Source organism: Aspergillus foveolatus (genome assembly GCF_047715535.1).
Source record: "Aspergillus foveolatus strain CBS 279.81 unplaced genomic scaffold BDW70scaffold_27, whole genome shotgun sequence".
NCBI lineage: Eukaryota > Fungi > Ascomycota > Eurotiomycetes > Eurotiales > Aspergillaceae > Aspergillus > Aspergillus foveolatus.
Window position 1 is genome coordinate 87,629 of NW_027396091.1, and position 14,242 is coordinate 101,870.

Below are 14,242 nucleotides of genomic sequence, written 5' to 3' on the forward strand. Positions count from 1 at the left end.
ACATTCTACGTAGACATCTGCACTACGCCCGGCATGCAGAGTACTAGCTTCCCCCTGAGAGCCCTGGCTGAACCAGGGCCTACCAATCACAATGATTATAGTGGACCTCGTTTGATCCCCTTTTCATGCCAAAAAAAATCTAAGGAGTGATAAGAATAGTTATCCGGTGACCAGGAGGCTAGTTAAGGAGAAGGCATGAAACGGCGATTGCGTTGATCAGCCAGCTCATTTCTCCGGAGTGCGCGACGGCATCGTGATTGCGTGATGCCACCAGAATTATGGCCATCCACCACCTCCGCCTGCTCGTCCTCCACGCCCTTCAACACCACAAACTCTCCTCGTGGAAGCTCCTTGTCTCTGCAGCAGGAATCGTGCTCACCTGTCTAATCATACTCACATACTCCAGTACCGCGAGAATTCGAACCCACAATTCCGGACTATCTTTATCCGGTGCCGGTGACCAGAATATTGCGGAGGCTGGCGAAGGCGACAGCAGCCCAGACGCAGGCACAGAACCTGCCGACAGCAAGAACGCCTGCTTCATTGACCTGAATTTTCTTCGTCTCCATGTGGACAATGCCTCAACGATCGAATATGCCCGACTGAACATCGGCGTCTCGCGAACCGAGAATTTCACCTCCTTCGACGACTCCCTTGATACCAAGATCCCGCCTTACAGCACTGTCCACCTCGATACCACCAATGCTCGAGATCTTCGTCCAGAGGAAAACTGTAGGGCATCAATAATAATCCAGGCGCCACCCGCCGAACCCCGGCCCGATGCCTCACACATGATCTTCGGTGTCGCGACCTCCCTGGAGAAGTTGGAAGATTCGCTTGATGCATTCGCGCATTGGGCCGGTGGTACAAACGCACATATTATCGCCGTTGTCGAACAAGGAGGGTCCTCAATACGGTCACGGGTTCAGAGCCGTGCTGAGGAACTGAAACTCCGGTTGACGATCACTCAGACCGAAGACGACCGGCTGGATCGGTACTTCTCGCTCATACGCGTGCTTTACCAGTACCATGAGCCTTCGCCCACGGGGACAACGACGAAAACGACAAAACCGACGCAGTGGGCCGTTTTAATAGACGATGATACATTCTTTATGTCAATGCGGAACCTTATCGCTCAGCTAGCGACCTACGACGCCACGGTTCCGCAATACATCGGCGCCATGACAGAAGATCTCGCCCACCTCTCGGGGTCCGGATATATGGCTTACGGCGGCGCAGGAATATTCCTCTCTATCCCCCTTTTGCAGGATCTACAGCATTACTTCGAAACATGCCAGTCCCTTAAAGATAAAGGCGACCGCATGCTCGCCTCCTGCATCTACGCACATACATCTGCAAAATTTACATGGGAGCGCGGTCTCTACCAGCTGGACCTGCGCGGTGACGCATCAGGATTTTTCGAGTCCGGCCGTCCCCTTCCGTTGTCTGTGCACCACTGGAAATCCTGGTTCAGTGCGGACATGGTCGGTATGGGGAAAGTCGCGAGGATCTGCGGCGATGAGTGCCTGCTTCGCAGGTTTTACCTAGCAAAGTCAGAGACGAAGGACTGGTTCCTTGTTAACGGGTACAGCGTCATTCAGGATCGGACGCTGTGGAATGAGCCCCGACCTATGGAGCAGACATGGCAAAAGAGTAAATACAAGGGTGACGATCCATTTGCATATAGTTTGGGGCCGTTACGGAGGAAAGACGAGGATAAGGTCTCATTCTATCTGAGAGGTGTTGCTGAGGAGACGGAGGCAGGCAGAGAGGAGGTGAGGCAGGTCTATGTGTTTAATGCAACGGCTGAGACGCCTCCGCGGGTCCTGGAGGTTGCTTGGACGGTTGTCGAGGAATAATCCGTGTTATTACTTTATATCACGGAGTATCAAAACTTGGTCTACATAATCCTCCCTCAAGTGTAAAGTGCCTATGGCTCTATTTTATGGTCGTTCGTATGGCACTCAGAGTCTTCTGGTTTCATACATTCATTTCTCTGCACAGTACTTACAATTGGCCTCCATCTAATTCCTTCCTCCTCAAGACCACGTAGTTCTCGAGACTCAAGGTCTCCTAATAACCACCAAAGACAAACCGGCTGCCGCATCAAGACCTGCTTCGGGGGTACCGTCATAAACAGCTGCAAACTACAGCTGACTAGTATAAGCGATCCACTCCCGGACTTCCGGGCCTCGCTTAAAACAAACCCCACATGCAGTCAAGGACTCCTACCTTAGACTTGCTCGAAGTCAGAGCTCACATTATACTTTAAGCTGCCCAAATTCCAAGATCAAATGGCGCTAAATCGAGGAATTCAGGGAAAGTCTCCTTAGTACGTACTTGCGTAGTACATGTACGACCCCAATAGTTTCAGGCTAAACTCAAAGTTTCAGCCACGGGCCATAGAATAAAGGATGCAGTAAACTCAATGCAGCGGTGGTGCCGGAGTGTTGGTCTGTCGCTGGCCCCCTCGTACTCAGTACTCAAGAGCAGTGCACGGACTGAAAACCTAGGATAGCCCTAATCTTGGCTCGAGTCTGGACCCAGCTCACGGGCCACGGCGCACGGCCCGCAAGCCGTTTCAAGTTCAACCCTCTCTGGAACGCACTCCACTGGCTTTTCCACCGTTTAGTTTCTAGGGCACAGAAGCTGTAGTGACGAATTCTCAGAACAAATATACCAACAAAGGGTCAAGACAAAGATGGGCAGGGTGGACCGTCAACTTGATGAAACAGATCATACTAGGGGAAGAAGTCGGACGAAGCAATTGAATTGTAATTTCTCGACGGCCGCATAGGACCACTGTGGATTGTGAGCTTGATAATGGCAAATCTGATACAAACAGCATCGTAAGTATGCGAGGTTACAGCCTGGACCCCTCTTCTTCTTAATACCAAGAGGTCGACAACCGAGCTGCTTGTAAGCCGGGCAAACGATCTAGCCTCGTCGAACTTCGTTGAATGACGACGGAGACGATAGGTAGGATCCCATCAGAGTAGTCAGCTCTTGAGAGGTTGCTATACATCATTCTCAGTCTTTCAGGCTTTCAGCTGTACAATATTGATATAGTTCCCGAAATCGCATTGACACCTAGTATGTAGCCGTAGGTGCATTCCTAACTCAAGCTCAAGCTCAGGCTCAGGCGTGACAGCGGTAGTGCAATGCTATTATCCAGCTCTCCAGGCAGTCGATCCAGCAAATTCCCGAAATATAAATAGAGAGTAACGAGAAGCGCATCCGCACATTAGCTCAGTTTGACTCAAATCAACCCGAACAGAAATAAGTGATGCCACTGACGCGTTCCCTAGACCATATCATTCGACTTGTACAAAACAGACACTTCCGTAGTCAAATTGATCTGATTCTTATTATCCGCAGCACTTGGCTTGGGCCTCGTCACCGGTAGAATCATCGTTTGGCTGCTGTTATCGCGAGTATCCGTCACTTCTCGATCGCGATCCACCTGCGTTGCGTATAGAGAGGTGTCGAAGCGGATATTCCGTTTCTTTTCGTAACTCGGCAGTGGTGGAGGGAGCATGTTGTAGCTTTCCTGCGAGGTCGTTGAAGGAAATATTTTTGATAGAAGGGGTCTCAGTGTTGGGATCGAGGAGGCGATAATGGTGAGACTGTCTTCCACGGCGGCCCAGTTGAGGAGGGGGACTATCTCCCCTGCACCGTAGGTTATGGTTAGCATTATCAGCAGTTTAGTGTGAGAAGACCATACAGGTAAAGTCGGCTCTTGCGGAGAGTTTCACGAGGTAAGCTGTTTTAACGATCGCTGCTGTACCGGCACTTAACGTAGTTTAGTGTTGGTCTTCAGGTGGTTATGTTGGTGAGAAAACGTACAAAATACCCAGACTCATCGCGAAGGCAACGCCCATCTTTTCCTTTCTCTTCATCTGGAGATTCCACACGATAGTCCATGGGAGAAGTGCCAGCAGGAAGTCCTGCAGCCCAGAGTACGCTGGAAATGTCAGGTCCGCCGTAAGATTAGAAAAAGGCATTCAAATTACCTCCAACGAAAAGCGAATAATTCGTGAACACATAATCCGGCCAACATTTCGACACAATGCTCGGGTCCCAATTTGACCTCGGGTCCTTGCATTTCAGGAAAACAAACAGTGCTGCAAGAAGGTTCGCGATGTTCATTGTGATGATGATGAACCAAAGCAACCAGTTCATCCACTTCTGAATTACGATCCGGAGCAGCGTCACAGCGAACGAGGTCTTCCCCAAGGCGCAGGCAAGAATAGCAAGCGTCTGACTGATGCTGCTGTATCGTGCCACGCCGATGAGGTTCTGTGGTTTCTCAGAGACATACTGAATGTGCCGACCCAGTCCAATATCTGCTGCTGCATGACAGACTGCAGCGTAGCCGATGAGGCAGGCCTAGGCGAGAAGAAGAAGCTGGTCAGCATGAAACTTAGCTCGAATCATAGGCACGTACAACGGCAACAGCAGCAATCACGTCGTCCCATCCAAAGATCCGCTTCAGATGAAGTCGAACACAGAGGCGAAGACCCAAGAACAGCATAGCCATCCCCGTCATCAACCACATCACGGCCTTAACTGTTGGGCCCTGGGTCTCTGCCAGGAACTCGGCTGATGGTTGCGGTTGTTGATTAGCCATTGTGGATCAGATTAAGAGTGACGCCCCCTTGACGAAGGAGTTGAGCAGCACTTACCGAGACATGCTTTATATAGCGAGAGAGCTTGAGCAATAGGGGAGGAGGCAGAATTGATAGACGACGGATCATAGTTTCCAAAGTCAAGTATTGTTCGTAAATGTGATCAATTAGGTGCTTATTGTCTTTCTTCAAACGGGATACCAGAACTACGGGACGCCATCGCTACACGGCTATTGGCCAAGGAGCACAGCCAGGTGTGCTGAGCCAGACAGGCATGCATGCGACATAGCGGATGGACGAGTCAGAACGCCAAACTAGGGCCGGCCGCACCCGCTAGCACTAGCCCAATTGGCAGCTGTCAGACTAACCGCTCAGTCTAGTCGTGTCAGATGCTCAGATCCAGATGGTGGCGATGGCGTCCTGCAAGTTGGATCCTTCTTCTCCATATTCCCGTATTCTGAAGGACTCAAGCCCCGTACTTTCGGCAGCACATGTGAGGGACCAATTGGAAGTGCCATTGTTTCCAGAACTCTGGTGAGCCCCTCGCGAGGTCCCTGCGTCCATGACCTGCAGGATTGAAGCCTTTTTTATACAGGTCAGCATCCCGGGTTTGGGGCTCCTTCGTACTCAGCCAATTTATGATCCCTGCTCGCTGCGATTGTGAAGCGAAAAACCAGCCACTCGAAGATCGTTAGACAGACAAGCATCGCCTTCTTTCAAATCACAGCACAGCGTCGGCATGACAGGAGTACTTCTTACCTGTGCCAATGCCAGCCTGTGGATGCAAATCCCTGCTGTGTTTTTGGTCCTTCTGCTGTCCAAACTCATCTGGGACGCCTTCTTCTCATCGTTGAGGGTCTTTGACGGACCTCTACCCGCAAAGTTCACCGATATATGGCGTGCATGGCAGGCCTTCGATGGCCACATTGATCGCACGTACACCAAGCTGCACCGCAAGTATGGTTCAGTGGTGCGGATAGGGCCAAATGCGTTAAGCATCTCTGACCCGAGCATGATCCGCGTCATTTATTCCACAAGAAACCCCTGGAAAAAGGTACCCTCTCTCATCATCCAATGTGATGTATAAGACTAGGCAATTAATTTGCTGTATTGCAGAGCGAAGCGTACCGCCCCAACGACGTTGTTTTGAATGGTCAACGAGTGTCCAACCTCTTCAACACGCAAGACGAAAAATGGCACAATCAAAACATCCTTCCGATCCGTCATTTGTGGCAAATGACCAAGGTCCTCGAATACGAGCCGCTTATCGACGAAACTCTGAATAAGTTCGTGGATAAGCTCGCTGCCAGGTTTGGTGGCGGTGAGGTCTGTCCTGCTGATGAATGGATCGGGTACTGTGAGTGCACCAAACATCTTAGGATGACAAACGTTTGACGTGGGCACAGTTGCTTGGGATGTAACAGCGAACCTCAGTTTCGGGCGGCACTACGGCTTCATCGACCAGGAGAAGGACGTCGATAACCTGATCACCGACTCAACAAAGGGTCTCATATATTTTGCCCCTGTCTCGCAGATTCCCTGGATTGATCACCTGCTCGACAAAAACCCCATCGTCCGGATTGGACCAAAGCCAACATTGACCGGTGTGCTCTACGCCTTCAAGGTAGTTGCCGAGTACCAAGCCGAACTCAACTCGAACAAGGTTAAGCCTGGCAACGTCGACCACACTCTAGACAAGTACGTCCAGCTCAAGAAGACACATCCGGACGTGGTCGACGATGTCCAGATCGTCAACTGGTTGATGCTGAGCATCCTCGCTGGAGGCGACACTTCGTCCGCCACTATGCGCGCAACCGTATACTACCTCGCCAAAAACGCGGATGCATACAAGAAGCTTGTTGCAGAGCTGACCGCTGCAAATTTAACCATGCCCGCTCAGTGGAAGGATATCCGCGAGCTACCCTATCTCGACGCCGTTATTCGAGAGAGCATGCGGATCAATCCCGGAATTGCGATGAACTTTGAGCGTGTCGCGCCGGAGGGCGGGTATACATTGCCTGATAAACGGTATATCCCCGCTGGAACTAAGGTGGGCATCAACCCAGCTGTCACGAACAGGGACTATGCAATCTTTGGTGAAGACTCGGATTTTTTCCGGCCGGATCGGTGGCTGAAACGAGATGGTGAGAGTGATGAGGAGTATCAAGAGCGTCATAAACGGATGCATGATACCTGCGACTTTGTGTTTGGAGCTGGCGCACGGGTCTGCATGGGTCGATACCTTGCCATATTGGAGATAAAGAAGCTGATTGCGACTTTGTACAGGACGTTTGATGTAAGCTATTTTGCTCTTTGGGGATGGTTGTCATATCGCTAACACTCGGCAGCTCCATCTAGTTGACCCAAACCATGAGTGGGCATACCGAAATGCTTGGTTTGTGTATCAACAGAACATGCCCATGATAATCACTCGCCGGAAGCTCTCGGCGTGAAACTCTCGGTAAGGACGGACGGAGGTTGAGGGTCGAGAGCTTTTATATACTATGAACATCCCTGTCATGTGACTCTACTTATAAACTGTAACCCAGATAGTAGACCATAAGCCTGGCCTATCTCACTAGTAGAGCACTGCAAAGAACCAATATCAAATTCAAGACACCGGACAAGGTGGAAACTGTAATCTGTACTTTGCTCATGCAGCTATATATGTGCCATGTTGTCTAGGAAACCGTCCCCGCGATTCTCTAGGATAAATAAATACCGACGCTTGACTAATCACGCATCCATCCCCCGCTGCAAGGACGATTCCAGATCGTTGTGGTTGCCGCCTACGGCGCCTGCTTCTTGAGGCCTAGGCTCTTCTTGCCTCCACACTCCCTGCTGATGCTCGGGAATGGGGATGTTGCCTATTTGCTGTTGTTGGGCGAGAGATTGCGCCTGCGGGGGCATGCGTACCGATTGGCGGAAACGGACGACTTCCTCGTAGATCATGCGGCGCATCTCCTGCACATCGTCAACCACCTCAAAGTGGAAGTCAAAGGTGGTGGGGCAGCTGGGCTCGTCGGATGCGTCGTGCCAAATCGAAAGATATGGGTGTTCCAGAGCCTCTTCCACCGAGATACGCGACGAAGGGTCGAAGGCGAGCATGCGGTCGAGTAGATCGAGAGCGTCGGGGTTGGCGTTCGGGAACAGGCGCTGGAAGGGAACCTTGGGCATAAAGGGCAAGTTACGCACATACTCCTGGGCACGTGGTGAGCCAATGCGGCTCAGAGTCTCTTCGTTCGGAGTGCCCAGGTAATGCAAGATCTGGTTGAGCTGGTCGACGTAGTCGCGACCCTTGAAGAAGGGGCGGCCACCTAACAACTCCGCCAGAATGCAACCTACGGACCACACATCGACTGCATCAAGTCAGTTTGGTCAAAGTTCGAAACAGCCGGAAGGCACATACTAGCTTTTGTGTAGCTCTGGAAACTTAACATGATTTCCGGAGCACGATACCATCTTGTCGCAACATATTCAGTCATGTAACCGGCGTTCTCCTCAGGGTCAATTGAGAAACCACGAGCCAGACCAAAATCACAAATCTTGAGCTCACAGTCCGCATTGACCAGCAAGTTTCCGGGCTTTAGATCTCTGTGAAGGACATTGGCGGAGTGGATATACTTGAGTCCACATAGGATTTGGTATATGAAGGATTGGTAGTGCGCATCGGTCAGTGGCTGGCCGGAACGAATAATAGCAGCTAAATCACACTCCATGAGTTCTGGCAGAATGAGAGCATCAGTAACCAGTGAGCGACCTATAGGCTACCAATGCTCTAACCTTCGTATAGATATGTCTCATTGAAGTTGTCCGGTCGGGGAATATCCATATCATAGAGACAGGTAATCTGCATCCAGGTCAGCCTCATTGTCCCGTATGCGAAAGGCGCTGATACGACATACATTGCGGTGGCCTCTGAAGTGTTGGAGCAGTTTGATCTCCCTAAGGGCGCGCTTGGCCAAAATCTTCTTGCTGAAGACATTGGTTACCTTTTTGATGGCAACGCCCTCCCCCGTCTGGACATTCGTAGCGGCGCTAGGGTAAACAATATCCGTCAGTGCTTGTGTTCAATATATGCCGTTTACTTGCTTTGATTATGAACGTAGCTGTATCCAACACTACCCCGCACTACCACGATAACGACGAGGTTGAGGATACTCAAGCTTAAAGCAGAATGCCAAAGAGGCACATACCAAACAATGCCATAAGCACCTTGACCCAGCTCCTTGGTGACAGTATAACGGTCATCAACAATGAAGTCCTGATTGAAGACCTTAAAGACCTTCCGTCCCTGTACTTGTAAATCAGACATGCCGGGCGCGTGAGACTGAGATTCGAATCGAAACGATCGACCGGCAACGGCGAAGGGCAGTGGTGAAAGAGCGATCAGATTCGAAACACGTCAACGACAACGGTGAAAGTGGGCGGGCTCAACGGATGAATGGTTCTCGCAGGAAAAAGGGATGGAACGACGAAAAGATGATTTTTAGCGCCTAAAGGAGGAGCTGAGGCGTCGAGTCTAGGATTGCGGCTGCAGCGCGATTGCGACTGTCGAGTCCGCTGGTGTGGACGGCTCGATGCCCCGCAGTGTCACGGAGCTGCTAGCTAGCTATGGTCAGTTCTTGCGGCTGCGGCTGAGACTAGACCCGTGAGGGAACATTACAATGAAAGGCTCTAGGAAGAATGCGCAAAGCAGAAATTTGAATAGCGAGAGTCATTCAGGGGAAGAAGAGGAGAGCCCAGGGTCGACTCTCGGTCGATAATTGGAGGCAGAAGGGAAGCGCTAAAGGTGATGGAACTGCAGCAGCGGACAAAGGGCCTCAGGCGGGTGGGGTGGTTGCTCCTGGATAGTGGCACAGTGTCTTAGGTGTGGGCACAAGATAATTCCCTTAATGAAGGAGTTACTCAACAACAATGGCCATCAGCTATACTGCACAGCTATCCTCGTGGTGGTGATCATTCTGTTAGTCAAAGCGAAACTAGTTGCCTGAGGCAGAAGAGGGGCACAAACGTGGTATACAGTCTCCGTACAGTTTACCAGAACAAAAAAGCCCTTTCAATGGAAATATTCTAAAGCCCCAAATGCTGTGCAGATTGAGTATCCAGTATTGAGAGTATCCAAGACTGAGAAGTATAATACCATATAACTCAAAAGACCCGTCCATAAGGCATAATCCATATATCGCATACTATATCGCTGCAATGAGTATTCAAAATGATTATCGAAAACCGAAAATTCGTAAAAAGACCATCGCTAAATGCCACAAGAAACCAAGGCGCCTCCTAATAGATATGGTGAAAGGCGGACTAGTAATAATACCCCCTCCACCAGACAGCCATGGAAGCGGCAACCACCAAATCAAGCATTTTGATACCCTCATCTTCGATGATGAGCTTACCCAATTTAGCACTGTCGCCACGCATGCCTCCGCCAGCTTTCTCACGCGCAAGCGAGAGATCTATGCGTTGATGGCTTGGAGGAGGAGGACGGATGGGTAGTGGCGGAGGCGCTTCATTGCCCCCTCCGTCACTTGAGCTGCTATTTGACAGCCTGCGGTTCAATCTCTGGTTGATGAGGCTGGCAATAGCGGCGCGTTTGGAAGGGGGCGGTGATGAAGGATCGTAATAATACGGAGCCGAGGGATCGGGATTTGCTGAGGGATCTTTAAGAAGAGTAGTTTGACTGAGGAGAAACGGAGAGGCATGTGAAGATCCAGGGTACTGGAGATGACCGGTTTGGAAAGGAGTGTTGAAGCGTATTTCTGCCACAGTCACGGCAGGATTATCGTGATTAGAGTTGGGAAGCCCCGGAGAGGGGATCATATGCTTGCATTTCAGACTTCGACCGTTGACGCTGGCTGAGAACGTGCAGGTGCCATTCCACGGTGATGTAAACGTATAATAGCCGCTCTTGAGCTTAGATGATGCTGGTTGGTGTGAGTTGATAGAACTGCCGGAGATGCTATCCATTGAGGGGCGTCCCCCAGATACGTCTAGAGACCCGCGCGAGTTGCGAGCGTCTTCCAAGTTGTGGGGTCTTGACACAAGAAGCTTGCGATGAAAGCGTCGAGGTTGAGACGGATCGCGTGGAGCCGAGGCGGCGTCTGGCGAATCGGACTGGAAGACAATGTTTGGATGTCGACTAAGTAGACTGCGAGCCTCAGCAGGTAAGTTCAAGCCGAGAGAATCAAGTGAGAAAGGCTCGTTTTGTCCCGCAAACCGGCTATACCCTGGTGTTGACACATCAATATCTATGCCAGTACTGTCTGCCGAAGGCGTGGAGATGGTTGCCACATTCCACTGGCTTCCGTGGCTAGGATCACGGCGGATCAGGGTGATATAAAAGCCTTGTTGAGGCTGCAGCGGAGAAGCGCTATCGCGTGGTCGCCGAGTAGGAGACTGCCCAGGACTTCTGGAAGGGTACCCCGGCGGAGAATACGGCGCAGGTAGATCATGCGACGAGGAAGGGCGCATCTGCGGGCGGGAGACATCAAAGCTATGACGAAGTGGGGAGGCCGCTTCATGCCTGTCACCCGCGCGCTGGATATGATTAGAGATATATCCTGACAGCGCACTCCAACGGTTATTCTTTTTCGGCGATGCGCGCTTGTCAGAAGATGCCTCACACGCTGGGACACTAGGCGATGGGCGTGGGGGCATGGGTGGAGGGTACTCTAGTCCATCTGCTGGAAGGGGCGTGTTAGAGACGGGGCGCGGAGGTAGAACTGGCGACATCTGATCTATTGCTCCAGCCTGATTTGGCACATTGAAGGAGGTCGGCCGCGGGGGCAGCACAGGCGACGCATCCTCACATATAAGAACCGACGATCTATTTTCCCCCTCCTGGACTGGCAATTCCGAAGGCAGAGGACGCCGCTTCACTGGCGACGAAGGTGCTGGAGTGGGGGATTCTGTATCCTTTATCCCTGCGCCTGCGCCTGTGCCAGCAACAGCAACAGGTTTACGCCGAACATTATTCAGGCGCGCGACTTCAAACGGCGGTATCGGCAGGTCCGGATCGTCGTCAATAAGCCCTTCTTTGCGTAGCCGCGCGTGCTCCTCGCGCTCCTGCTCGTATTCTTGGAGGAGGATCTCATCGTCGGGGGACGCAGCATGGAGGTAGTAGAGAGATGCATTGATCGCTTCAGCCGAGACGCTGGACTTTGTGGGTGGTTTAAGAGGGGTAAGAAAGACGTCTATAGTAGAAATCGGATCTTAGCAAAAAAACCAAAAACAATGACGCAGAATAAACAATGAGCGGGAATAGGTAGGACCATGGCTAGGCCGACGCCGGCATAACAATTAGAGAAAATAACGTACCTTTACTCCCAGGCACCCTCACAATATACAGTACCAACGGATCGAGCTTCTTCTGTGCCGGGTTGCGAGGGTAGTTTGGAGGATTTGATGCGATTGCGGTGATGGAGGACAGCGAGCGAGCCTCGACCGGGCCTTGGTTTAGCGGCGCGGGACACGAAGCGGACTCCCCCTCCGCCGCATCGATCTTGGCCATAAATCTAGGTACCGTGACGAGACTAAGCGTTTCCAAATACCGAGACGATATCCACGGAGATTTGTGGGCAAAAAGACTAGAAATAGATAAATAAGTCAATCAGCCGCGAATGAGGCGTGGGCGCGGACGGAGCAGACGGATCGCTGTGGAGAGCCTGCCAAGACGTAATCCATTAGGCATCGCGATTACCCAGGCAGGAAGTCCAGCGGTGGGACGAAGTAGATGAGGCTGAGATGATGCCCCTAGTAAGCTACTGACTAGAGAGTTCTTCGGTACATTTGAGAGGATGAAGAGTGGCTGTGCGGTGCTATATATACGTAAGGACTACCCCGGACAAATGGGAGAAAAAGAGTTGCCTGGAATGGCGAATATAGGCAACGCAACGCTTCATCCCTTGCGGCCAGGAAGCTGCCCAAAAATAAATCCAACGTATGTCTTCAAAATTGGTATCTTCGGAGAAAAAATAGCTACAAGGTATGTGAGTGTGGGCGGTGCCATGCTTAAACCGTCAATATAAAAATGGAAATAACAATAGAGAACGTCAAGCAGAGAACTCCTCTATGCTGGATGCATACAGTAAAAAGAAGACACTTAGACGACTGTCTCGGACCTCTCATTCTCAGCAATGACCGGAACAGGGAGCCCGCGCTCAGGGCTTTGCAGGACCAATTGCTCATGGCGTCGAGCTCGGAGGAAGTCGCTAATAGCCCGAATTAGGATGAACCATCCAACAATCATCAAGACATAAGAAATCCACTCGCTCGTGGTGATTGCAGCCGCACCACCACCTCCATCGCCGCCTGAGCCCCCACCTTCGGCCACCTGGTTCGGGTCAAAGCTATGGCTATTAGGGTCCGGTGGTGTAATATGTTCGTCAGAACCTCCACCCGAACTTGACTCACTACCTCCCTTCATATAAAAACCGTACTGCACTAATGTGAGGCCGAGGCCAGCCCGGCTCCCGTTCTTTGCGGCATGTGTCGTGTGGAGCAAGTATGTGAGGAGGAAGCCCACTAGTTGGAACGACATAGAAATCATGGCATTCCAGATAAAAGAGAAGATCGAGCCGACCGGCAGCCCGTCGACGTAGACCTCATCCGACGAAATACCAGGCGCCACAATAGTGGTCTCCCAGTATGGTGGAGTCGCATCGGCAGCAGCCTCTTCGTATGACTGCAGTAAAGGTTAGTCAAACCGGATGGTGACCTCGATTATAAGTGACACATACCGGAGGCAAATCCTCACTCTTTTCCCCCCTTTCTGGCTTGGCTGCCAAATTCGCGAAGACCCCATCATTCGATGAAGTGATATGGCGATTCGAACCGGAACTTGACGTGCCGCCAAAGAAAGGCAACAATGTAGAGGTTCGCTGAAACCCTCTCGAGGGCGTGGCATCCGTAGTTGAGCCACCTCCCACCTGTGCATCACCGCCTGCACCTGATGAAGACGCTGCCCCAACCCCGTCTGCTGACGTCGATGTGTTGTTGCCAGTATCTGCTGTCGTCCAGGCATCCGGCTGCGCCCGCATTAGCCGCTGCCGGTCATCTGGCTCATCATCGGCCTCAGAGTCGCTGTCATCAAACGCATCGGCGAGAGTCTGTTCTGTACTGTTGCGGTGTAGAGGATCATCGTGGAGGAGATGTCTTGAGGAGGGCGAAGCTGAACGTGAGCGGAATGAGGGTGGCGGAGATGAAGGAGTAGGCTGCAGGGCGATCGACGGAGGGGTGTCATCGTCGTCGTGGGCGTTTACCTGAGAATAGCCGTTCAGTAGGGTTTCTTAGGGGTTGACGCTGATATCTATGAACGAGGTCGTGTACTCGGTCACTGACTCTGCTGGAGAGGCAAGACGTACCCGTTCATAACGCTGCGAGCTCATAACGAGCTGAGCGAGCGGAAGCGCCGGGAGAAGGGCTGCTAAATGTTTAGTGGACAGATTAAGCGTCAAGCGGGTTTTTGAAAGGAGAAAAGAGCGAGAATGACTGTATAGGCTGATGAAAAGATGAGAGGGACAGAAGGGACAAGATGACGATGGATAGTTAGATGGATGGATGGCTGACCAACCCAACTGACATTCCAGAGGGCTCCAGGGCTCCCAGCT

At 51.6% G+C, this 14,242-nt stretch overlaps 6 protein-coding genes across 6 annotated transcripts; 2 read left to right on the forward strand and 4 right to left on the reverse strand.

Moving 5' to 3' along the window:
- Positions 1-175: 175 nt before the first annotated feature.
- BDW70DRAFT_137081 (glycosyltransferase family 31 protein) lies at positions 176-2,267 on the forward strand. Its single transcript, XM_073736974.1, has one exon. The coding sequence runs from the start codon at positions 279-281 to the stop codon at positions 1,857-1,859; it is 1,581 nt and encodes a 526-aa protein (XP_073595517.1). The 5' UTR covers positions 176-278; the 3' UTR covers positions 1,860-2,267.
- Positions 2,268-3,304: 1,037 nt separating this feature from the next.
- Positions 3,305-4,630, reverse strand: BDW70DRAFT_150615 (uncharacterized protein; the record flags this gene model as incomplete). The annotated part of the gene is made up of 4 exons (XM_073739181.1): positions 3,305-3,660; positions 3,854-3,964; positions 4,014-4,389; positions 4,448-4,630. The coding sequence occupies 4 exons, from the start codon at positions 4,628-4,630 to the stop codon at positions 3,305-3,307; spliced, it is 1,026 nt and encodes a 341-aa protein (XP_073595518.1).
- Positions 4,631-5,367: 737 nt separating this feature from the next.
- BDW70DRAFT_150616 (cytochrome P450) lies at positions 5,368-7,081 on the forward strand (the record flags this gene model as incomplete). The annotated part of the gene is made up of 4 exons (XM_073739182.1): positions 5,368-5,682; positions 5,745-5,985; positions 6,035-6,924; positions 6,977-7,081. 4 exons carry the CDS (start codon positions 5,368-5,370, stop codon positions 7,079-7,081), a joined length of 1,551 nt encoding a protein of 516 aa, XP_073595519.1.
- A 129-nt stretch (positions 7,082-7,210) lies between these two features.
- mpkA (mitogen-activated serine/threonine-protein kinase SLT2) lies at positions 7,211-9,381 on the reverse strand. The gene is made up of 6 exons (XM_073736975.1): positions 9,295-9,381; positions 8,825-9,236; positions 8,534-8,666; positions 8,412-8,478; positions 8,038-8,352; positions 7,211-7,987 (listed from the first exon to the last, which is right to left on the reverse strand). Exons 2-6 carry the CDS (start codon positions 8,941-8,943, stop codon positions 7,365-7,367), a joined length of 1,257 nt encoding a protein of 418 aa, XP_073595520.1. The 5' UTR covers positions 8,944-9,236; positions 9,295-9,381; the 3' UTR covers positions 7,211-7,364.
- A 330-nt stretch (positions 9,382-9,711) lies between these two features.
- BDW70DRAFT_137087 (uncharacterized protein) lies at positions 9,712-12,396 on the reverse strand. Its single transcript, XM_073736976.1, has 2 exons — positions 11,952-12,396; positions 9,712-11,827 (listed from the first exon to the last, which is right to left on the reverse strand). Exons 1-2 carry the CDS (start codon positions 12,142-12,144, stop codon positions 9,939-9,941), a joined length of 2,082 nt encoding a protein of 693 aa, XP_073595521.1. The 5' UTR covers positions 12,145-12,396; the 3' UTR covers positions 9,712-9,938.
- Positions 12,397-12,450: 54 nt separating this feature from the next.
- BDW70DRAFT_137089 (metal homeostatis BSD2 family protein) lies at positions 12,451-14,195 on the reverse strand. Its single transcript, XM_073736977.1, has 3 exons — positions 13,997-14,195; positions 13,373-13,894; positions 12,451-13,317 (listed from the first exon to the last, which is right to left on the reverse strand). Exons 1-3 carry the CDS (start codon positions 14,018-14,020, stop codon positions 12,736-12,738), a joined length of 1,128 nt encoding a protein of 375 aa, XP_073595522.1. The 5' UTR covers positions 14,021-14,195; the 3' UTR covers positions 12,451-12,735.
- Between the last annotated feature and the right edge of the window lie 47 nt (positions 14,196-14,242).